Below are 25,589 nucleotides of genomic sequence, written 5' to 3' on the forward strand. Positions count from 1 at the left end.
TAGTTAGAAGTTTTCCGAAGATGCCTCTAATCGTCATGCTGTGTTTGGATAGTTGGCCTGGAGTGGAAAGGAGGACAGAAAATGTAGCTCTGGTGCTAAGAAGTAAATCAACCAGTTTTCCTTCTATATTTAGAGTACCCGAGGCTCCAGGTCTCTGATAGTTGGTTTAGGGGAGCCACCGTGAAGAGTCCAGGCCCTGGTTAGTCCCTTCCAGGGACATTGGTTATCTGAGCCCTCACAGATAGAGGTCCCCAAGGGCATTCAGATCTCCAGTGATTGTCTCTACATAACGGGCATGGCTTATGGGGTTTTCATTTTGGTTGTCCCCTCTGAGGACATGCTCATTTTAGTGCTCTGAAAGGCCATATAAATGGCATTTGGTGCTAGGACCTCAGGAAGTCCAGTCTGACATAATACGCAAGGCCACACTAAGGCCTCAGATTTTTTTTTTCTTTAAAGCCTCCTTTTTTGTTTGTTTGTTTGTTTGTTTGTTTTCTTCTTGATCTTGGTTGTAATATACCCAATTGGCAGCTCGTAATGACTCCTCCAGGGTCCCTTCAAGGCCAAGAGCCAATTTTTGCATTTTCTCTGAATATCTAGGGCTGATTCAGTGACAGATTTGTCCTTTAAAATCATCTCAGCCTTAAGACTGATAGCTATATATAGGGAGATAGCTATATATTTAATGAGAGCCTCCCTCAACCTCTCCAGGAAGGCCATTGAGCTCTCATTTCGTGTTTGTAAAATAGTGGCTAATTTAGCATAATTTAAGGGCTAAATCTTAGATTTCCCTAATTTTTTCAAAACATCTGTCTCATTAAGAGTCTGATTTAACAAAAGCATTATATCTTTCCAAGTCAACTCAAAAACATACGTAACCTTTATATACTTATCTGATCAGAAAATGTACCCAGATCTCCTTTTATCTGTCTTAAATCTTGTAATGTAAAAGTTTTTTCTTCTAGCATTCTAGCTTCTTGTAAGGGAAACATGCCTGTTACATTACAGGAAGGGCCTGGATAAGGTGAGTAGCAAGGAGCTGAACTGTAATTTTTATATATATATATAGATTGAGGATCCGAGGAGGAGGAGGAGGTTGAGGAGAAAGACTTCCCTTCCTCCTTCTCTAGGTCTGTTTTGGGTACAGGTAAGGGGCCCTTAATTGTTTTCCCTCCTGATTGCTGGACTTTAGAAAGGGTTGCTATTAAATTAGGATCCACCTTACATTGCTTACATATATCTCAAATTTTTTTCTTAAGGTACAGTAACAATGAACATAGGGGAATTCTCCCCATTTCCCCTCACATTTGTAAAACAAATCCAATTGTAGGATAGTTTTGTCATTGATATTTCCCACTGGCGGTCAGGTTCCCTCTTCCAATTTGTGTTGGGGCCAAGCCTTTGTGCAAAAGAAAATGAATCATAATTCATTCCAAAGGAGTAATGGCCCTGGTTGGGGAATTACCCATCTATAGGAAAAAGGAAGAAAGTTGTCCCTTACCCCAATTTCCTAGAGCTGGCCAAGAGATGAGATTTCTCCTGGCTGTCTATGCAACTGGCAACCAAAAGCCCTGTCAATCTCGGAGGTGCTAGGAGTAGTCATTCTTACCCAAGCTTGACCCCACCTCTGAGAGTTGACCTGGTCTTTCCTTTTTTTTCTTACTCCTCCATTTCTCGCCTGCAGGACCGTGGAAGTATGGACTGTGACCAAACAAGACTTTTCTGGTTGTTGTAGGATGTACTAATTTTATTTTGGCCCAACAGTAACTTACATATTGATCATTGGCCATTGAGGGAGGGGGTTAAAGGGCCAAAGTCAAGGTCTATTCCCCTGTCTTTTTCAACAATGCCCACATAAACATGTTTTAGCCATGTGGATATCCATTTTTGGCATGCAATGGGATAAGTGTAGTAAAATGGCTCCCATGTATCTTAGTAAAAGCCCTTCACAGATCATACGGCAGAGGTATGCAGTCCTCTGGAGTGTCCCTCATACGGCAGAGGTATCCAGTCCTCTGCTGAACAGAAACAACACAACTGTGGAGGATTTGGAGGCCAACACCAAGGTAAAAATCCATTTATTTTAACCTTAGTCCATCCTGACCACACATAAAATTTCTTTTTTAAGAATTTCCTTCACAAATCTTCTACAACTTTTCTTTGCTTTTAGATTTTGTCCCAAGCCATTTCTCTCCAACCAATTTCATTTGGGACAAAATTACTTTCTTTTACCTTTAACAAAAATATATTTCTATTTTTTATATCTTTCTTTTATTTCTCCTACTTTTCTACATACAGAGTTGCTTTTCTTATCAGTTTTAACTACATTTAGCAGAATTTTAAGCCTTAGAAACCTTAGTCTTCAGTGAAAACTAAGTAGTAACAAATTGTGAACTCTGTTATGTCAGAATTTATTTATTTTTTTAATATGAAATTTATTGTCAAATTGGTTTCCATACAACACCCAGTGCTCATCCCAACAGGTGCCCACCTCAATACCCATCACCCACACGCCCTCCCTCCCACACCCCCACCAACCCTCAGTTTGTTCTCAGTTTTTAAGAGTCTCTTATGTTTTGGCTCCCTCCCTAACTTTTTTTTCCTTCCCCTCCCCCATGGGTTTCTGTCAAGTTTCTCAGGATCCACATAAGAATGAAAACATATGGTATCTGTCTTTCTCTGTATGACTTATTTCACTTAGCATAACACTCTCCAGTTCCGTCCATGTTGCTACAAAAGGCCATATTTCATTCTTTCTCATTGCCACGTATTATTCCATTGTGTATATAAACCACAATTTCTTTATCCATTCATCAGTTGATGGACATTTAGGCTCTTTCCATAATTTGGCTATTGTTGAGAGTGCTGCTATAAACATTGGGGTACAAGTGCCCCTATGCATCAGCACTCCTGTATTCCTTGGGTAAATTCCTAGCAGTGCTATTGCTGGGTCATAGGGTAGATCTAGTTTTAATTTTTTGAGGAACCTCCACACTGTTTTCCAAAGTGGCTGCACCAGTTTGCATTCCCACCAACAGTGCAAGAGGGTTCCCATTTCTCCACATCCTCACCAGCAACTATAGTCTCCTGATTTGTTCATTTTGGCCACTCTCACTGGCGTGAGGTGGTATCTGAGTGTGGTTTCGATCTGTATTTCCCTGATGAGGAAAGACGTTGAGCATCTTTTCATGTGCCTGTTGGCCATCTGGATGTCTTCTTTAGAGAAGGGTCTGCTCATGTTTTCTGCCCATTTCTTCACTGGATTATTTGTTTTCGGGTGTGGAGTTTGGTGAGTTCTTTTTTTTTTTAATATATGAAATTTATTGTCAAATTGGTTTCCATACAACACCCAGTGCTCATCCCAAAAGATGCCCTCCTCAATGCCCATCACCTACCCTTCCCTCCCTCCCAACCCCCCCCATCAACCCTCAGTTTGTTCTCAGTTTTCAAGAGTCTCTTATGCTTTGGCTCTCTCCCACTCTAACCTCATTTTTTTTCCTTCCCCTCCCCATGGGTTTCTGTCAAGTTTCTCAGGATCCACATAAGAGTGAAAACATATGGTATCTGTCTTTCTCTATATGGCTTATTTCACTTAGCATCACACTCTCCAGTTCCATCCATGTTGCTACAAAGGGCCATATTTCATTCTTTCTCATTGCCACGTAGTACTCCATTGTGTGTATAAACCACAATTTCTTTATCCATTCATCAGTTGATGGACATTTAGGCTTTTTCCACAATTTGGCTATTGTTGAGAGTGCTGCTATAAACATTGGGGTACAAGTGCCCCTATGCATCAGTACTCCTGTATCCCTTGGGTAAATTCCTAGCAGTGCTACTGCTGGATCATAGGGTAGGTCTATTTTTAATTCTTTGAGGAACCTCCACACTGTTTTCCAGAGTGGCTGCACCAGTTTACATTCCCACCAACAGTGCAAGAGGGTTCCTGTTTCTCCACATCCACTCCAACATCTATAGTCTCATGATTTGTTCATTTTGGCCACTCTGACTGGCGTGAGGTGATATCTGAGTGTGGTTTTGATCTGTATTTCCCTGATGAGGAGCGACATTCAGCATCTTTTCATGTGCCTGTTGGCCATCTGGATGTCTTCTTTAGAGAAGTGTCTATTCATGTTTTCTGCCCATTTCTTCACTGGATTATTTGTTTTTTGGGTGTGGAGTTTGGTGAGCTCTTTATAGATTTTGGATACTAGCCCTTTGTCCGATATGTCATTTGCAAATATCTTTTCCCATTCCGTTGGTTGCCTTTTACTTTTGTTGATTGTTTCCTTTGCAGTGCAGATGCTTTTTATCTTCATGAGGTCCCAATAGTTCGTTTTTGCTTTTAATTCCCTTGCCTTTGGGGATGTGTCAAGTAAGAAATTGCTGCGGCTGAGATCAAAGAGGTTTTTTTCCCTGCTTTCTCCTCTAGGGTTTTGATGGTTTCCTGTCTCACATTCAGGTCTTTTATCCATTTTGAGTTTATTTTTGTGAATGGTGTAAGAAAGTGGTCTAGTTTCATTCTTCTGCATGTTGCTGTCCAGTTCTCCCAGCACCATTTGTTAAAGAGACTGTCTTTTTTTCCATTGGATGTTCTTTCCTGCTTTGTCAAAGATTACTTGGCCATACTTTTGTGGGTCCAATTCTGTAGTCTCTATTCTATTCCATTGGTCTATGTGTCTGTTTTTGTGCCAATACCATGCTTTCTTGATGATTACAGCTTTATAGTAGAGACTAAAGTCTGGGATTGTGATGTCTACCGCTTTGGTCTTCTTCTTCAATATTACTTTGGACATTCAGGGTCTTTTGTGGTTCTATACAAATTTTAGGATTGCTTGTTCTAGCTTCAAGAAGAATGCTGGTGCAATTTTGATTAGGATTGCATTGAATGTGTAAATAGCTTTGGGTAGTATTGACATTTTAACAATATTTATTCTTCCAATCCATGAGCATGGAATGTTTTTCCATTTCTTTATATCTTCTTCAATTTCCTTCATAAGCTTTCTATAGTTTTCAGCATACAGATCTTTTACATCTTTGGGTAGGTTTATTCCTAGGTATTTTATGATTCTTGGTGCACTTGTGAATGGGATCAGTTTCTTTATTTGTCTTTCTGTTGCTTCATTATTAGTGTATAAGAATGCAACTGATTTCTGTAAATGGATTTTTTATCCTGCGACTTTGCTGAATTCATGTATCAGTTCTAGCAGACTTTTGGTGGAGTCTATCGGGTTTTCCATGTATAATATCATCTCATCTGCAAAAAATGAAAGCTTGACTTCATCTTTGCCAATTTTGATGTCTTTGATTTCCTTTTGTTGTCTGATTGCTGATGTTAACAGCAGTGAGAGTGGGCATCCCTGTCGTGTTCCTGATCTCAGGGGGAAAGCTCTCAAGTTTTCCCCATTGAGGATGATATTAGCTGTGGGCTTCTCATAAATGGCTTTTATGATGTTTAAGTGTGTTCCTTCTATCCCGACTTTCTTGAGGGTTTTTATTAAGAAAGATGCTGAATTTTGTCAAATGCTTTTTCTGCATCGATTGACAGGATCATATGGTTCTTATCTTTTCTTTTATTAATGTGATGAATCACACTGATTAATTTGCAAATGTTGAACCAGCCCTGCAGCCCAGGAATGAATCCTACTTGATCATAGTGAATAATTCTTTTTATATGCTGTTGAATTCGATTTGCTAGTATCTTATTGAGAATTTTTGCATCCATATTCATCAGGGATATTGGCCTGTAGTTCTCTTTTTTTGCTCTGTCTCTGGTTTAGGAATCAAAGTAATGCTGGCTTCATAAAATGAGTCTGGAAGTTTTCCTTCCCTTTCTATTTCTTGGAATAGCTTGAGAAGGATAGGTATTATCTCTGCTTTAAGTGTGTGGTAGAATTCCCCAGCGAAGCCATCTGGTCCTGGACTCTTACTTGCTGGGAGATTTTTGATAACTGATTCAATTTCTTCGCTGGTTATGGGTCTGTTCAAGTTTTCTATTTCTTACTGTTTGAGATTTGGAAGTGTGTGGGTGCTTAGGAATTTGTCCATTTCTTCCAGGGTGTCCAGTTTGTTGGCATAATTTTTTATACTATTCCCTGATAATTGCTTGTATTTCTGAGGGATTGGTTGTAATAATTCCATTTTCATTCATGATTTTATCTATTTGGGTCATCTCCCTTTTCTTTTTGAGAAACCTGGCTAGAGGTTTATCAATTTTGTTTATTTTTTCAAAAAACCAACTCTTGGTTTCATTGATCTTCTCTACCATTTTTTTAGATTCTATATTGTTTATTTCTGCTCCGATCTTTATTGTTTCTCTTCTTCTGCTGGGTTTGGGGTGTCTCTGCTGTTCTGCTTCTATTTCCTTTAGGTGTGCTGATAGATTTTGTATTGGGGATTTTTCTTGTTTCTTGAGATAGGCCTGGATTGCAATGTATTTTCCTCTCAGGACTGCCTTCACTGCATCCCAAAGCATTTGGATTGTTGTATTTTCATTTTCATTTGTTTCCATATATTTCTTAATTTCTTCTCTAATTGCCTGGTTGACCCATCCATTCTTTAGTAGGGTGTTCTTTAACCTCCATGCTTTTGAAAGTTTTCCAGACTTTTTCCTGTGGTGGATTTCAAGTTTCATAGCATTGTGATCTGAAAGTGTGCATAGTATGATCTCAATTCTTTTATATTTATTAAAGGCTGTTTTGTGACCCAGTATGTGATCTATCTTGGAGAATGTTCCATGTGCACTCAAGAAGAAGGTACATTCTGTTGCTTTGGGATGCAGAGTTCTAAATATATCTGCCAAGTCCATCTGAGCCAATGTGTCATTCAGGGCCCTTGTTTCTTTATTGATCCTGTCTCTAGATGATCTTTCCATTGTTATAAGTGGAGTATTAAAGTCCCCTGCAATTACCACATTCTTATCAATAGGTTGCTTATGTTTGTAATTAATTGTTTTATATATTTGGGGGTTCCCGTATTCGGCACATAGACATTTATAATTGTTAGCTCTTCCTGAGGGATAGACCCTGTAATTATTATATAATGCCCTTCTTCATCTCTTGTTACAGCCTTTAATTTAAAGTCTAGTTTGTCTATGTAAGTATGGCTACTCCAGCTTTCTTTTGACTTCCAGTAGCATGATAGATAGTTCTCCATCCCCTCACTTTCAATCTGAAGGTGTCCTCAGGTCTAAAATGAGTGTCTTGTAGACAGCAAATAGATGGGTCTTGTTTTTATCCATTCTGATACCCTATGTCTTTTGGTTGGAGCATTTAGTCCATTTACATTCAGTGTTATTATTGAAAGATATGGGTTTAGAGTCATCATGTTATCTGTAGGTTTAATGCTTGCAGTGATGTCTCTGGTACTTTGTGGTCCTTGCAACATTTCACTCACAGAATCCCCCTTAGCATCTCTTGTAGGGCTGGCTTAGTGGTGATGAATTCTTTCAGTTTTTGTTTGTTTGGGAAGACCTTTATCTCTCCTTCTATTCTGAATGACAGACTTGCTGGATAAAGGATTTTCAACTGCATATTTTTTCTTCATCACATTGAAGATTTCCTGCCATTCCTTTCTGGCCTGGCAAGTTTCAGTAGATAGGTCTGCACTAGTCTTACAGGTCTCCCTTTATAAGTTAGAGCCTGTTTATCCCTAGCTGCTTTCAGAATATTCTCTTTATCCTTGAATTTTGTCACTTTCACTATGATATGTTGTGCAGAAGATTGATTCAAGTTACGTCTGAATGGAGTTCTCTGTGCCTCTTGGATTTCAATGCCTTTTACCTTCCCCAGATCAAGGAAGTTCTCAGCTATGATTTGTTCCAATACACCTTCACCCCCTTTCTCTCTCTTCCTCTTCTGGAATTCCTATTATATGGATATCATTCCATTTCATTGCATCACTTAGTTCTCTAATTCTCCCCTCATACTCGTGGATTTTTTTTATCTCTCTTTTTCTCAGCTTCTTCGTTTTCCATAATTTTATCTTCTAATTCACCTATTCTCTCCTCTGCCTCTTCAATCTGTGCTATGGCCGCCTCCATTTTATTTTGCACCGCATTTATAGCATTTTTTAGCCCCTCATGACTATTTCTTAGTCCCTTGATCTCTGTAGCAATAGATTCTCTGCTGTCCTCTATGCTTTTTCAAGCCCAGCAATTAATTTTATGACTATTATTCTAAATTATTGTTCCGTTATATTGCTTAAATCATTTTTGATCAATTCGTTAGCTGTTGCTACTTCCTGGAGTTTCTTTTGAGGAGAATTCTTCCATTTCGTCATTTTGGGTAATCCCTGGGGTGGCGCGGAACTGCAGGACACTTACTCTGTGCTGTCTGGAGTAACTTCTGTTGGTGGGCAGGGCCACAGTCAGACCTGATGTCTGTCCCCAGCCCACCGCTGGGGCCACAGTCAGACTGGTGTGTACCTTATCTTCCCCTCTCCCAGAGGCAGGACTCACTGTGGAGTGGTGTGACCCCTGTCTGGGCTACTTCCACACTGCCAGGCTTGTGGTGCTGCTTTGATGTGATCTGATGTATTAGCCGGGGTGGGTCCGCAAGTGCACAGGGGCAGAAGGGGCAGACTTAGCTCGCTTTCCCATTGGTGGTCCCCTGTGGGAGGGGCCCTGCAGCACCGGGAGGGAGGCAGGCAGACCCATGGAGGGATGGATCCACAGAGACACAACATTGGGTGTTTGCCCAGTGCAAGCCAGTTCGGTGACGAGAACTGGTTCCCTTTGGGATTTCAGCTGGGGGATGGGAGAGGGAGATGGCGCTGGCCAGTGCCTTTGTTCCCCGCCCAGCTGAGCTCTGTCTTCCCGGGCTCAACACCTCTCCCTCCCGGTGTCCTCTGGCCCTCCTGCTCTCTGAGCAGAGCTGTTGACTTTTAACATTCCAGATGTTAAGTCCCCCTGGCTTTCAGAACTCATGCAGTCTGGCCCCTCCACTCTTGCAAGGGGCTCTGCCTTGCCCAGTGGGCTGCCCCTCCACCGCCCTGGCTCCCTCCCACCAGTCCATGAAGCATGCACTGCCTCTCCAACCTTCCTACCCTCTTCTGTGGGCCTCTTGTCTACACTTGGCTCTGGAGAGTCCATTCTGCTGGTCTTCTGGTGGATTTCTGGGTTATTTAGGCAGATGTGGGTGGAATCTAAGTGATCAGCAGGACAAGGTGAGCCCAGCATCCTCCTACACCACCATCTTTATGTTTATGCCCATCAGAATTTTTTTTAGATGGCAAACTTATGAATCCATTAAGCACAGAACATGTTTGTCAACAGATCCAAATAGCCTTAGTTTTTTGCAACGAGTCAAATGCACAGATTTACATCTAGTAATTAGTGCTTTAGCCTCTTATCTCACTCATTAGATATCCAATGAATTTAATCCCAATTTATTATGCAAGCAAAAACTTTAACATTTTAGGTTACCAAAGACTTTGAAAGCTATCTTGACAATTATCCATGAAAGCTTGAGACAGACAAAGTTAACCATTACTTTAAGTCATCCACACTTGTGGATAATCCTGCCACCCTGGGCCACATTTTATTAAGACGCCACTTCCAGTTTCCTAGATGTGGAAGATGAATGGAGACATTACTTCTGTGGGGTAAGGGTTGAGCAGAAAATAGAATGTATCCCTTCCATGTAACCCACATATCACTTGACCTGTGGCTGATTCAGTGTAGCTCCTGGGCTCCTGGGGCATAATCTTCATACCCAATGAGGACTTGTAAAAATTCCAGAACACAGATCTGAATAGATCTCTCTCTGTCTCATTCTCTCATTCTCTGTCTCTCTCTCCCCTCTCCAAATGTCTTCCTGTCTGTCTCTGTCTCTGTCTTCCTTTCTCTCATTCTATCTCTCTCTCTCTCTCTCACACACACACACACACACACCATCTCATTCCACCACTTTCCCTCCTTTAGTGCTTGAGACTGGAGTGACCCTGACCCACAGCAGAAGAGAGCTGACTCCCTCCAGCGGTGACACCAAAAACTGCCTGCAAAACCGACCTTGGTGAACCTAATCATCACATGCGGGAAACAATTGGCTTCAGAGAAGCTGTAACCTATCTTACATGCCCAAATTGATCAAAATCACAGTGGAAAATGGAAAATATGTGCATGAGAATACCCTTAGACAGAGTTAAGACTCTTCAATAAGCCCTGGCTCGGGAGCCAGACACATCATGAAACGCCAGCTGTGTGACGTCAGGCAGCCGACTGGACCCCTACGGCCTCAGTAAAAGGGTGATGAAGATACTCTTTAAGGCTGTAGTGTGGTTTAAATTAGGTGTCACACGTACCATATGGTCCCGGGCTCCTGGCACACAGCTAGTGCTCAGTAAGTATTTGAGATATGTGTTAGCAATATTATAATCATTCTATTTGTAAATTCATGTTGGTTCATACTTCTTCCCCAAGCTTCCATTGTACTCTTGTATTCAGAGAAATTTTGAAATGAGCATGTTAATCTCTGTCAACTATCCCCCCACATCCCAACACAACCAAGTATAAGTATAAGTAAGTTCTGAAGTCTCTCCCGGACTGCAGGGTGGGTGGCGCGTTTTCTCTTGTCACCGCTGGGTGGCAGCACAGGGACTGGTGGGGCCCAGAACAGTGTCCCAGGGAAGGCAGCTGCCATCACCAGACAGGCGTGCTCTCCAAGGCTGACTGTGGTTCTGACGCAGAGAGGGCCTGAGGAAGACAGTGAGTTTGCCCTCCCTCCCCCCGCCCCACAGCTCTGAAGGTGGGAGAACACCGATTTCTTTGGAGGGAGCTCACAAGTCCCCTCTGTGGTCTCTACCTACCAGGAGCCCCAAGACCACCTGTGCCCTGGTGGCCACAAAACCCTGCCTTTTCAGACATTCCTGCAGTAAACCCAGAGAGTGAGGAGCTGGGACTATGGCGCTTCCTAAATTCTGGCTCCTGCTCGGGAATATCCTCTTGTGTGTCCCCCCTGCCCTCCCCAGGCAGGTAGTTGTGGTTAGTGCAGAGGTGAGGCCTGGGGTGTCCGTGGCTGTGGGCCTCTAGCAGATGAGGCTGCCTGTCTTATGAAGAGGAGGGGAAAGCAGCAGGGAATCCAAGGATCAAAATTCTAAACCAGTCCTGCCTTCCAGGTGGTCAGAAGGTGTATTTGTGTAAGTGGGAGGCAGGACATGTGCTATTTTCCTGTTTGTTCACTCTAACCTTATACTTTAAATGTTTACCCAGGGATGGGCACCTCCATCTGCACTCCTGCCCACGGCTCACAAAGTAAGTGAGCCTGGAAAACCCCATCCAAGTGCCATCATATCTCACCTGGCCACCAAGATCACCTTCTACCTGGTCTCTCTGTCTGGGCAGCCTGGGGTGGGAAGGGGCTTCCTAAAACCAGAGTCAGATCTTGCTCCCACCTGCAGGACACCCATGGACCAAATCCAGTCTCCTGACCTGGCCAAGCAGCCAAGTCTGTGATCAGATCCCTCAGGCACCATTCTTCCCCAAACCACCATGCTCAAGCCCTGGTGCCAGGCCCCATCAACCCTCCTTTTGATCTGTTTCCTGGGAAACCTAACTCTCTACTGCCCCAGGCCCTTTGCACTCACTATTCCCTCTGCCTTCCACCAGCTGCCACTGTTTGAATCCCTGCACTTACAGCAGGTGCAGCAAACCTTTTGTAAAGTGACCGGTGGTCTCTATTGTGACTGCCACGTATACCACACCACGCATAGACAGTAGGAAGTCAAGGGGTGATTATGTTCCAATAAAAGTTTATTCACAAAAAAAGGTGGTGGGCTAGCTTTAGCTCCTAATCCATTGTTTGCCAACCCCTGACTTACCCCATCTGGCATTTTTCTTATTTGTTTAGAAGCAATCTTGCCTCTTTTGTTCACTCTGGTCTCTCCTGTGCCTAGAACAGGTCTTGGCATATCTAGACACTGTGAATATCTTTTAAGTGAATATTGTTTGGTAACTGCATTGCTCTTAGAAGCCTGGTTACTAGTTTCTTTTCTTTCTGCACCTTTTAGGAATTTAGCTCCACTTTCTCATCAGCAAAGATGACTGAACGTCAACAGATTGGCAGGAAAGACAATCCGTATCTGGGAAAGGCAGATAAGAGAGTGGGGAGGGCTCATCGCTTTCCACAAGTGGTGGGATGCAGTTAGACTCTGCCCTAAAGGAGCAGCAAGTCTTAATTATGCAAATGCAGCTTATTTGTGCTGAATTTTAAATTTGGGGAAACTCCCAACTGTATCTCACTTTCCAAAATATTCCTGGGCACCTTTCTTTACTATCTTCATCTTCAGATTAAGAAAAGTAACTACTTTTAATATCAGTTTATGGAATATTTAATTAGAGGGACAATCACACAAAATAAAAATTAGCCAAATCCTCATCCTCCTCCCTCAAACTAGGATGCTAAAATCAGATCGGAAGGACACGTGCAGTGATAGTAAAACTAGATGCACACGTGACATCTACCTGTACCCCCTCCCCAACATCCTAATAAGCACCCCTCGTCTTCCTGAGAGGCAGAATTGGTCTGACTAAGCAACAGCACACTTCTGGGCAGGTCTGGGCAACTGCACTCGCCTGTTCACTGGGGGGTGGGGGGTGGGGCGGTTGGAGGGGGGCCACAGAGCAGAGTCAGAGGGGCCGCTCCTTTTGTAAGAAGGTGGTTCCCACACCCCAAGGTGTGGCTGTGCGGCTCCTGAGCCCCCAGAGCAGGGGTGGGCTGCTTCGCCAGTTCGCTGAGGGTGAACAAGCCTTGATTTGCAGCACCGGCTGCTTCCTGGGATGTAAATACTGCCACCACTGCTGATTCCAAGCCCCCAGTGTGAGGGCACTGAACACGCAGGTGGGAAGAGACACGTGTCGTGGGCTCTGCGGGGGGCACCAGAGGCTCCAGCACACGGCTGCCCCCCAATCACTTCGTGGTGAACTGGGTCACAGCACACCTCGCCCAGCTCAGGCCTGTCCCGGGTTCTTCCTTTCCCCACAAGCTCTGGCCTGGCCACCCCCACCCCCACCCTGTCTAGATGCACTGGCTGCAAGGTCTCATCTCTCCAAGATCAGCCCCCTGAGCTGTCTCGGGACCCAAGTTGCCGCTCGGTGTGTTCTGGCCAGTCCTCTGCTGCCCCCTGCAGGTCAACAAGATGACTTAGGTTGTATTTCTGGAACAGGAAGCCCATGGCTTCTTTAACCATGTTTTTACAAGATACAATCCTGGCTCTTCTACGTGATTAGAGGCGAAAACAAGGGGGTGTTTCTGTTGCTAATTTGGCCCACTGGGAAACCTATGGAATGGTCAGGCAATTTAAGGCCACCCCACACACACACACACACCCGCTGTGCAGATACAAACTTCTCCCCATGAATATGTTTAGGATCCAGGGGAGGGGGTCTTACAGAGGGTAAGGAGATGTGTAAAATCAGTTTTTGAGTTCAATGAATGGGGGGAGACTATAACTGGAGCTGCTTGGGGTCCTCATGTCTTACAACGACAAGAAGTCCCACTCACCCCAAAATGCCCACTGCACCCTGGTGAGAAAGACTGGGAACATCAAGAAGAAATGACATGGAAAGGAAATTGGTGACACGATGCTCCTATGTACAGATTGCCCTCTTCCTTTCCCTTATCCGCGGATCCTGGTGTGATCACTCTCCTCCAAGAACCCGACTTATAACTGCAAATACATCTACTGTCTTGGCTTCTCTGTAAGTATCACCTGCTCCTCCTGACAACCTACCACAAGTCCTTGCTGACATATTCTCCAGGGTCGCTCCTGTGACGCCTCAACCACTTTCAAGAACCAGATTCCAGGACCGGGTGTCCCCAACTCCAGGCAGTTACTTATTTGAGAATATATTTATTTTATTAAAAAAATTTTTTTTAATGTTTTTATTTATTTTTGAGACAGAGAGAGACAGAGCATGAGCAGGGGAGGGGCAGAGAGAGAGGGTGACACAGAATCTGAAACAGGCTCCAGGCTCTGAGCTGTCAGCACAGAGCCCGACGCGGGGCTCGAACTCACGGACCGTGAGATCATGACCTGAGCTGAAGTCAGACGCTTAACCGACTGAGCCACCCAGGCACCCTTTGGATGTATTTATTTTTAAAAACACGAATGTGGTTAGAAATACATGGCAGCCAACTTCTCCCTTTCTGCTTCATCAGGAAGCTGAGTCTAGAGCCTTCTGAGGGAATGACTGCAGCAAACAAATCATGGGTCTCAGTGAACACGGAGTCCAGGAGACTCCGCTGAAGGGAGCAGGCCGTGTGGACCCCTGGAAGGAGATCGGGCTCACCGCACAGCAGGTGAGCTCAGCACGGGGATGGACCCCCACCCCACAGCTCGTGAGGAGTTGGCACTGAAGCCCGGAGCCCACTGAAGGCCACAGGACATTCTTATTTCAGGACTGATTCTGGGTGCTGCACTGATGAGCGTGTGTGTAGCCTCACTGAGCCCCGCTTTCCTGCAGGAACGTCTCCATCTTTGGGATGTTGTAAAATCACAGCACCTGCCACACATGGACGGTTGAATGATGGCTGTTGTAACGCTGGCTCTCAAGGGGGCCCACTTGCCTTGTTGACACTCCCACATCTGCTCCTGGGTGCTGGGTCACAGGAGGGGCCACCACAGGGAAATCCTTATGTTTCTCTGGGACTCAGAGAGTGGTTTGCAGGCTACCAGCAACAACAGCAAACACACGGCATCAGGCAGGTAACTTATCTGATGCACAAAGCCATGAAGTTGGATACACACAGCAGCACTCCAGCATCAGCTGGAGGTGGTATGTGCACCATCCAATCCCTGTAACCCCTGAAGGCACAGGTAAGTTACCTTAGGAAGGGGCCCCCACCCCACCCCCACCCTGGACTTCTCTTTCCCAACCTGCTCCTATGGCCTGATAGGGAATCAATACAGTCTATCGACAGAGAAAAGAGAAGAGTCGGGCCTGGCTTACAGTTGGTTCTCCACGATGGGCAGATGCCCCCTAAAAGTGGACGAGTGTGGCACTGATGTCCCTCTGGGTCGTCTCTGAAGGACAGTGAAAAATGGAGATCCTAACCAGGGGCAGAACTTCTAGCTGTGTACTTAGCTGTTCACTTGGCTTAGAAGGAGAAATGGCCAGACATGAGATCATATTCTGATTCGTGAGCTTGGCCAATGGTTTAGCAGGATGACCAGGGACTTAGGACAATGATTGGGTAATAGGCTCCAAGGAAATTTTGGGGGAAGTATGTGGATAAACATCTCTAAATGGGTGAAATGTGAAGATATTTGTGTCCCGAGAGAATGTCACCAAGGGGTGAGCTCAGCAGAAGAGGACAAGTGAGTAGCGTGACCCATTCTGTGAATAGCGTCAGCCTGTTTACACAGACACCACTGCCATCGCCCAATGGGCCCATGGACAAAGTGGCCATGGTGGCAGGGATGGAGGTTAGTCATGGGCTCAGCAACATGGACTTCTGTTCACAAGGACAACCTAGCAATGGCCACTGCTGAGTGCATGGAGACCTCCCCGATGTCTAAATGATTAAGCAGAAGTTAGAAGTTCTTGCATTTTTCAAAGACATTTATATTTATTTAAACTTGTGAAAAGTCTCAGAGGCCATCATGCATAGAAGCACATTGAAAAGAAGCCAACTGCCATGAAATAACACTGAAAACAAATTTCAATTTTAAAAGTCTTGTCTGAAACCTAACAATAAACTTACTATCAGAGCTGAAGAGGCAAAGATACCCCTGAAGCTCTCAGAGGGTCTATAGCCCTGCAGACACTTTGGTTTGGATTCTGGCCTCCAGACTGTGAGAAAACACATTTCCTTTACTTTAAGCCACTGGGTTTGTGGTCATTTGTTTCATCAGCCCCAGGAAACGACCATACCTGGTCTACACAGGGAGCCTTGTGCTCTTATCAGCAACCCAGGAACACAACTGGACTCATGCAGTCAAGATCAGCCTGGACAAGTAGACTCACTGAACATCCAGGTGGGAAGAGTAAGACACCTGTCAGCTCACAGTGGTTCTCAGCCACCCATCGGGGACGCAAGACCATGTTATATCCCCACAGTCACAGTGGTTCTCGGCCACCCACCAGGGCCGCAAGGTTGTGTTATACCCCCACAGTGTCCACCTAGATCTCAGGAGTCCACAAGCTCAACAGGATGCTGGGCTCCCAGGGAAATCAGCAGGCCAAGGTAAGAGAAGTTTAAGAAACCCACATGGCTTACCAGAGGTGTCACCAGAGCAGTGGATTTAAGGATTTGCCAAGCAGAAAAGGGAACTCCAGAAGGTTTGCTACCATTTCCCTCCCTTGCCAGTCCTCTGCCATGTCAGTGAGGCCCCAGCCAGGGTCCCACACCAGAGACAAGGGACACCTGACAGAGAAGCATTCCCTCACACACAAACATGCACTCCAAACATGTTTTGCTTCCTTCTCTTTTTATTTAACTTGTGATTATTCACATGTTCTTTACTCTTCAGTGCCACTTTCACTCGATGACATCAAGTGTCCCCTGTTTTTCCCTGTGAGGGAGAAAAGAGCATGAGAAAGAGATGGAGGGAGACCCGGGAGACCATGGAGGTCTTGGTTGTGGCACCAGACCCCTCCTCATACTGGGGATACTGATGGCCTTTTGTCACTGACATCTTGACTTCTGACAAGTCCTCTTGCCACAGGGCTGGCCCCCAGAGTCAGGTCTCCTGGGCAGCTTGGCTCTCCTTTGGTCACTCAAGTGCAGGAGGGTAATCCTGGCCTGTACTTCCTGGACCACCATCCACATTGTCCCAGGAAGTCTGGGATCCTTTGTCACATGATCATCACACTGCCCTGGGTGTCAACCTAACTTGCAGGACAAATGAAGCTTCCAGGGACATGAGCTGCATTTGCAAACAAAAAGCCCTCTTGTGCTTGAGAAGCTCTTTTGTTGGGGAACAGGCCAGAAAACAGTCTCAGGTGGGGCCAGCCATTCACCAGAGAGGGGGGCAGCCCCCCTTATCTTTTCCTGCCCACCTCTCCAGTGTGAGTCAGACCATTCCTAGAGGTGGCGAGAGTGAGATCCTAGAAAAGGATGCTTGATATCTTGTATATAGTATTTTTTAATGTTTAGAAACATTCTTTTAGTTTAAATGCCCTTTTTATGTATTTTCTGTTGCTTCCCTGTCAAGATGTATACAAGGCTTCACCCCTCCGTCTGACCTTGGCTGCAATGTTACCCTCTCCAAGAAGTGTGTCTTTTCCCAGAATTAAAATTAACACAACCTGTCCTGGTACTGCTCTCCCGTTCCCCGATTTGTTTTTCCCATAGCATGGCTGCCATCTGACATAGTGTTCCATTATGTTTGTTCAGGCTGCTATTGTGTCTCTCCACACAGCAGCACTGAATCTATCGTGAATCAGATCATGAATCTTTGTTTTGTTCACCTCTCCGTCCTTAGCACTCGGACAGGACCTGGCACAGGGTAGGCACATCATAAAATCTGCTGCCCAACTGAATTAATAAATGATGTACACAACTTATATGTGAACACATTCTCACAGTTTTAAGAGTCAAGCAGCAAAGATAAAGTAAGGATCCCTTTCTTTTATTCTATCCGCACCCCTCCAAGAAACTATTAATTATCCTTTTTCTTTATCTATGCATGTACTTAATTATGTGTTTTGTTTTTTTTTTACTTTTACAAAAGTGGTGCCACATCATCTATTTGTAAAATGCCTTTTTCATGGCTCACTCATTGCAACACGTTTGCCAATTTTCTGGAACTTCTGTCCTGCAAGGGCACCCGTTGCACTAAAAGCCCAAGAAGAACCATGCTGACCCTCTAAAGCTCTCAGTCTACAAACCAAATAGCAAGACTTTGACAACAGCCCATTGATCTGATAACTCTTTTAAAACAGCAAACTGCATACTGCACCACAGTGTGCCATAGCAGAGGCCACTTTCTTTCTGGCTTCACTGTTGAAGAGAGACCTGATCAGTTGTTACCCCCAATTCTTCATAGGACTTACATCGGCCATCTCTCTCCTGTCCACAGGTACAGAGATACCAACAAACGAAGGTATTTGAAACACTTTTCCATTCTTGCCCTTCTGGATTTTAAGACCATTCATTGTGTGCCTGAATTCGTCATTGGTCTTCTAGGAAAAGAAAGAACAATGTTGACAAGCATGAGATTTTTTTGGCAAAGTACTGAAAAGAGAAAGAACAAAACGTTCAGCAATCCATGCCACACTCACCATGTCACCGAAGCCATTCATTGCCATTGTGAAGCTGTGTTTCCCTTGATTGTATTCCCGATTGTGCTGTTCAATCATCTTCAGATTCGTCTCCCACACTGCTCTCCTCCATCCTTCTTCATCCTAAAGGCAAACATATAACTTACCATCTTTATGTCTTTTTAAAATCAGCTCACCTGTGCCAAGTAAATGTGCTGACAGAAAGGGGGAGAAACCACAGCCAGGGATGGCCTGATGCTTCTGGGAGCTGTTCTCCAGCAACCACACAGCAGGACATATGCCCACGTTGTGCGCAGTCATGGGGCCCTGCTTACTGCCTTCCTAAGAGCGGCCTCAAGAAGCTGCTTTCTGCTACGAACTGCCACCAGCACAGATTGTCCTCTGTTGGTCCCCCTGGACAGGTTAGATGTTACCAACCACATTATATATTTTCCCATGTGCCGCTTTCCACTGGAACCATTGTGCATCTAAATTTGGATCGACTTGTGGAGCAGCTGAAGCTATTCCCAGGCAAAGGGCGGCCAGGAAGAGTGAAGGATGCATGTTTCAAAAACCTAGGCAGTGAAAAGAAATGAGTTTCCTATTAGACCAAACCATCTAAAAAGCCATACTCTTTTCTTCTGAGATGTTAGAGCCTCTAAAGTGGAACTGCATTTATCCTCCCAAGTGCCTTACAGAGGGCTGTGGAGGAAGGCTGGGGGTTTGGGATGTTCTGGGGGCCTGCTGCCCTCCTCCCCACCTGTCACCTTCCCGCAGCTTTCAGGGTACTTGGATCTTGAAGCAGGGAGGGGTGGGCCCCGCAGCCAGTACTGTGGGGATCAGGCTACCGGGTCTGGTGGTGCCAGTCCAGGGGACAGTGCCTCCTGGGAGCCCCCGAACCCCCGACCCTCAAGGCTGGCCGCCATGCTGGTTCCCAGAGTGGCCCCTCTGCTCAGGCCCGGCGTGGGAAGATCACCTGTGGCAGCTGCAACTGGACAGGCACAATCACAGGCTCAGATCCGAGGGTCTCACAGCCTGATGGTGGGTCCTAAACCTCCCATTTAACGCCCGGAATTCTACCCTGCTGGCCCCGCCTCCACCACATTCCTTCGCCACGATTGGCTGAGCTGGCATGTGGGCGGGGCCTCTGTGCCCTGGAATTCAGATCAAAGGACCAACATACTGGATTCCACCTGGTCCCCGAGCAGCCTGAGCCTGCCTCAGGGCACTCAGGGGAGTCGAGCTGGGGGACCAAGGACAGCACTGAGGCGGTGGAACAGAGGGTCCAGAGCCTCCCTGGGGACCGGATTTACTAGTTACCCCGAATTCATGGGATCTGCCGGTGGTTCACCGAAAAGAAGCTTGCAAGAAGTCCAAAGTGGGTTTTCAGCGTCACTCTGCGTGTCCTTTAGTCCTAGAGTTTGGAATGAAGATCTCTAGGAAGGCTGAGAACAGGATAATCTAGTCTAGTGGTTTCTGTTTATTCCACGCAAAGGTGGGTCAGGGAGAGGAACGCAGCGCCCACCAGGGGGAGATGTTATCAAATGTCTCAGGATGAATGCCTCTGGGTTATGGAAGAATCTGGAGTGGAGTGGAAGTCCCCAAAATACAGGACGCCAGGGGCAAGACCTAATCTTCGCAAGGAAAGTGGTTGGGCAGAAGGGGTGTCCAAGAAAGGCGTGGCATTTTGTTATGCTTCTGTCCTGCCTCGCCCAGTCACGGATTCTTCCCTCTCAAGCCTTTCTCAAAACCGACAGAAACAAGTTATTTACAGAAAAATCTGCTTAATAAAAGGAGGAAAGGCAGAATGTAGAAACTGCTTTTTCCTCCCAACTCTGTGTTATGTTCCTCAGTATCCAATGTATTTTTTCAAAGATTTAATTTAAGAACTTTGCTTTAATGACTTCGACTTCAATGATTTTTACTCTAATTTACAATTAATGTCAGGATTTATTTATTTTTTACAATTTTATTGTGAAGAAATATACATAACGCTTATCCTTGTAATATTTGCAAGCATATACTCAGTGGCATTACATTCAAAATTCTTTTTTTTTTTTAGATAGCAAGGCTTTATTTATTAGATATGAATTTTTACAATCACACAAAAACAGTTCTACCCATCGTTGATAAAGTACTATGTGGACACATTTTGATTAATGTCAAGATTTAAATGACAATCTGTGAAAACGTTTTAGATGGAGGGAAAACACATACATTAAATATTAATTTATATAATTAAGAATTTAAGGAACAAAACCAGAAACATACATGTTTGTCCTTTTTTATTACTTAAAAGATGGATTTATTATATAAAATACCCATAAGAAAAAGAATCATCATGACCTCCTATCCCTTCCCACATCACTTTTTTCTCTGTGCAAATTTTGAAATCTTCTGATAAAAATGGAGTCATAGTTTATGTGGATTAGGAATCTAATTTCTGTTTAAGATTAAATTAACAAACCTTTTAGAAGTATAATCATACATATTTTTTTACTGGGGTAATATGTACATAACATTAAAATATCCATTTTAATTATTTTCAAGTGTACATTTCGATGGCACCATGTACACTCACATTGCTGTGCAACCATCCCCACCATCCATCTTTAGATCTTTTTTATCTCACCAAACTGAAAGTGTACCAGTTAAACAATAACTCTCCATTCACCAGTCCCTGGCACCCCCATGGCATTTTCCATCTCTATGAACTTGACACATGTACCTCACACTTAAGTGGAATCTTGTACTATTTGTCCTTGCCTGAGTTTTTCACTTAACACAATATCTTCAGAGTTCATCCATGTTGTCACGTGTCTAAATTTCTTTTATTTTCGAGGTGAGTAATATTCCATTATGTGAATGTGCCCTGTTTAGTTTCTCTAGTCATTGCTGCGTGAACACAGAGGTTATTTCCACATCTGGCTATTTTGAATAACGTGCTGTCAATGTTGTGGTACAAACATTTGAGTTCATGTGTTGAATTCTTTGGGGTATAAATCCAGAAGTAGCTTTCCTGGATCGGATAACTCTGTGTTTCATTTTTTTTCCTGTGTTCCACAGTGGATGCACCCTTTGGTACTTCTATCAGCATTGGACAGGGCTCCAGTCTGCTGTCATTTGCAAGGATAGTCTCAAATTCTGTGAATTCCCTTTTTCATCAAGTTGGTAGTGTCCCTGGATGCACAAAAGTTTTTAATTTTGATGAAGTACAACTTCTCTATTTTTTCTTTGGTTGTCTGTGCTTTTGAGTGATGTCCAAAAAATTAATACTAAATCCAAAATCATGAAGCTCATCCTCTATGTCTGTGTCATAGTTTTTTATCATTTTCCCTCTTACATTTGGGTCTTTGGTCGATTTTGTATCAATTTCTGCAGTGGTGTAAAGTAGGGGGTCCAACTTCATTCTTTGGTATGTGGATATTCGATTTCCCCAGCATTAGTTGTTGAAAAGAGCATTCTTTCCCTACTGAAATGTGCTGGCAACCCCATGTGATTTTTTAAAAATCGATTCATTAAAAATTTCATTTTAAGATCTCTGAGGAAACAGAAGCTCTTCTTCCTCAAACACACTTGAGGCTGAAGTTCTTTTTATTTTTTTAAGTTCATTCATTTATTTTGAGAGAGAGAGGGAACGTGAGTGGGGGAGGGGCAGAAAGAGAGGGAAAGAGAGAAACTCCCAAGTAGGCTCCACGCTGCCAGTGCAGAGCCCGACATGGGGCTCAAACCCACAGACTATGAGATCATGACCTGAGCTGAAATTAAGAGATAGACGTTTAACCAGCTGAACCACCAGGTGCCCCAAGGCTGAAGTTCTTATGTGATTACAAAAGTACATTGCATTGAAATGACTAGAGGCTCAAAAATGTTTTTTCTGTTTAATAAAAGTACTTAATGCTGCCCAAAAGTATAAAAATACAGTAGGAATGGCAATACAGTACAAAGTAGTCTCTCCTGATTTATTTCTTTTACATCTTTCTACATTTCATACACACATTAAAAAACTTACCAGTACATCCACTTAGAGGGCTCTGCAAAGTCTTCTGCTGGTGGTGTTCTTCATTCCCTGGATGTAAAGTTTACTTTGAAAACGGGCAAACGGGAGGCAATCTACAGGTAGGTTCTGGAGTCTGTTTCTGGTCTTTGCACATCAATCGTTCAAAATTCATAGCTGCAGAATATACTCAAGTAACGACCATTTAAGTGTCTATCCGTCTTGGCCTGACCATGTCCAAGTAAGTAGAATAAGGAGAATTTTCTCCAAGTGAGAATTTTCCTTCGAATATATTTTTAGGGAAAACTTCTGTTTCTTTGTTTTTCTTTTTAAAATTGGGAAAAATTTTTCCTTTACATTCGGTCTCATTAGCCTCTGTTTCATCTGCTGCACCTTTGGAGCCATGTTAGTTTTTTGGTCCTCTTGACTGTGTTTCTGTGGAACACTCGTGCTGTTCTCCTCTGTAGTATCCTGCATTTTAGAGTTTAGTCCTGTATACCTGTTACCTGTCAGTTTTTCTTCTAGGCTTATCCTATTCCCTCTGTATTTTTCAGTCATTATTTTGGTCGGTGAATGATAAAAGCAGGACATGTCTTCCTTAGAAAGTTCTTTCTACCGCTTCTGTACATTTGAATCTCCCTTTATAAATTTTGCTCCTTCTATGATAGTCACATATGGAAATCTGAGTTGATCTGGTGGCTGAATAAGTCCCACTGAATATTTTCTCACATTTAGTGACAATTATTTCTGGTAACATCATCTCCTTTTTCCATCAGAACAAGACAAGCATCTACCAGAGAAAAGGTGCCTGACTGCCCAGCGCCTGCACCACAGTGGATTACTGCAGGCTTGTGTTCAGGATTCAAGGAACCACATTCTCTCACTTTAAATATGAAATTGAGAGATGAGGCTGGTGATTAAGGGACTCCAAAATCTGGCCAGGTAGTATAATGACAATGAGGTATTGCTGTGGTTTCACCGCTATTGATAATTTCCAGTTGCAGTAGCTGTACTGCATAACAGGACTTCACATCTTCTGACTAGAACTTCACACTGAAGCCTGTTTCTTTAAACAACATCTCTCGGTTGTCTTTCGGGGACAATACCTCCATCTTGCCGTTTTGGCTAAGTTTCTGTCTCTTGCGTGTTTTAAAAACTCTTGACGCTTCCTGCACCTGAAAGTAATGCTACATTAAAAAGGGGTCATAGGGGCGCCTGGGTGGCTTGGTCGGTTAAGCGTCCGACTTGGGCTCAGGTCATGATCTCACAGTCCGTGAGTTCGAGCCCCACGGGGGGCTCTGTGCTGACAGCTCAGAGCCTGGAGCCTGTTTCGGATTCTGTGTCTCCCTCTCTCTCTGCTCCTCCCCTGTTCATGCTCTGTCTCTCTCTCTCTCTGTCAAAAATAAATAAACATTAAAAAATTTAAAGAAAAAGAAAGTAAGAAACTATTTGCCTGATTCCAAAGGAAAAAAAAAAAAAAGAATAAAAAGTAAGCCTGGTCCTATTTCCACCAGAAGTGCGGGTATCATTTTGAGACACTTGATTTTCTGCACAGTTGGGGCATGCGCGGTGCTGGCTGTGCTGGTCTGGAGGAGAGATCCGCTGTGTTGCTGCCTCCGCTCAGAGCAGTCTTGCCCCAGTAACTAAGCAGTTGCCAGGCACGGGGTGGGGGGCAGGGTTTGGTGTAAGCAGATCCCCCCTGCACTGGGGGTTCCTGCCTGCACTGGGGGCCTCCGTGTCACTCTCTGAAGTTCCACCATGCTGATATTGTGCGGGGGGGGGGGGGGGGGAATGGCACCACCCCAATCTCTCCTCCCAGGAACAGGGATCTTGACACCCACCCCCCAGCTGTTCAGGCAGCCCTCACAGACCACAACTCTCCTGCATTTTTTCTTGGGCCCACAGCTGGAATTCAAAACCTGAAGTCTTAAAGAACTTGGCATGGTGTGGATCCACTCCCCTCCTCCAGAGTAGAGCCCCTCCATGCTGTCCCCACACCTGCACAGTGTGCAGAAACTATGGTGTAGCACTGCTGAAAGCAGCAAAGGTTGTATTCCCTCTGGGTGCTAATGAAAGTCCTTTGGCTGGCGCCTGCGGGGTCTTTTGTCCCTGGGGAGGCAATAACCCCTCTTCTAAAAGCACTCCAGGAAGGGGACTGTTCTCTCCCAGTGCACCCCGGAGATTTCTAGATTTCTAGATTTCTACACTCCAGGGCTGGCTCCCTCCTCCCCAGAAGCGCATGCCACAATCCCCTCCAGAGAAAGTCATGCTCCAAAACCTCAAAGTTTGAGCTCCAAATGCTGTGTGAAAAAAACAAAAAACAACAAACAATAAACAAAAACAAAACAACACCAAAAAAACCCTGCAGACACTCCGTACTTCTTGCTCCCCATTCTATGGCCCAGAGAGATTTTCCTCTTGTGCAAACTTGGCGCCACACTTTCTCAACTCTTCTCTTTCTCTCCCTTTTGTCTCTCCACAGAAAGGCTTTCCTCCCTCCACGGCACCGCTGTTTTTCTCTCCCCACACCTTGCATCTGCCACACTGTCTCCCTCCAACTGTGGAGATCCTTCTGCTGCTCCACAGATATATTTCCCGGGTGTTCCATGGGATCTGACCTCAATATAGCTATGTTTGGGGGATGAGGAAAGCCCAGGGTCTCCCTACTACTGCACCATGTAAACTCTGTCTTTCGGTTGTCTTTTTTTGGCTCGTACCATGCACCTTTCACCAATTCCTTCTGCACAACTCAGTTTAGCATGACAACTGCTTTAGTGCTACCAAACCATGAGCCAGAAGTGGATCTTGTATTAGGAAGTGAACCCTATGTGGAGATGTAAGTCCTTCGCACCTCTTCTATGTCAACTAATCTGCCATAAATATAATCATTTTCAGAATTTTGCAGCTTAACACGACTGTGATCATATGCACTTACATCTCTGCATATGTTTCAATTTCTGTGTTCTGGAAACATGGCCACTCTATGAGGATAGTCATGGGACTCATCACCAATTTCCAGATACAGATGCTGCCAGCAATTTGGAGCATCCAACTCCTCAAACTCCCACTCAATGGAGGCAGACACAGAGGCAGGAGCGAGCTGGCATGAACAGACCTGTGCCAGTGGAGAAGTTCAGGCCCCACATAATCCCAGAAGCATAAAAATTTTTAATGTACCATGGACTTCAACACATTCAGTCATTCAAGATCTCTAAGTACATGTGCTGATACATGGGTTTTACAGTTGTCCTTATAGCCCAGCTCCATAAGATTGTGCAGGGGGACTAAGCTGCCACTGTATGAACACCTGCACGCCTAGGCAACAGCCAAACAAGAGGCTGGGTGGCAGGGGCTGCTCCAAAGAATGGCCTTCCTTCTTTCTTGGAATGT

At 44.5% G+C, this 25,589-nt stretch overlaps 1 protein-coding gene and 1 pseudogene across 3 annotated transcripts in view; both read right to left on the reverse strand.

Annotated features, from left to right (window-relative positions):
* The window catches only part of LOC124525344 (procathepsin L-like), a 56,255-nt gene extending 37,489 nt beyond the window's left edge, over nt 1-18,766 (reverse strand). The window contains exons 1-4 of one of the 3 annotated variants that reach the window (XM_047097736.1): nt 18,641-18,766; nt 18,224-18,346; nt 17,973-18,121; nt 10,591-10,597 (exon numbers count right to left, since the gene is read on the reverse strand). In XM_047097736.1, coding sequence (XP_046953692.1) covers nt 10,591-10,597; nt 17,973-18,121; nt 18,224-18,346; nt 18,641-18,766 — 405 coding nt within the window. The remainder of the gene's footprint in view (nt 1-10,590; nt 10,598-17,972; nt 18,122-18,223; nt 18,347-18,640) is intronic. The other 2 variants (XM_047097744.1, XM_047097724.1) reach the window with 2 other exon arrangements.
* Nucleotides 18,767-19,041: 275 nt separating this feature from the next.
* The window catches only part of LOC124524184 (tyrosine-protein phosphatase non-receptor type 2-like), a 31,325-nt pseudogene continuing 24,777 nt past the window's right edge, over nt 19,042-25,589 (reverse strand).

Source organism: Lynx rufus, unplaced genomic scaffold, assembly GCF_022079265.1.
Source record: "Lynx rufus isolate CCGP_SWC_20201006 ecotype Redwood Valley unplaced genomic scaffold, mLynRuf1.p SCAF_10, whole genome shotgun sequence".
Lineage (NCBI taxonomy): Eukaryota > Metazoa > Chordata > Mammalia > Carnivora > Felidae > Lynx > Lynx rufus.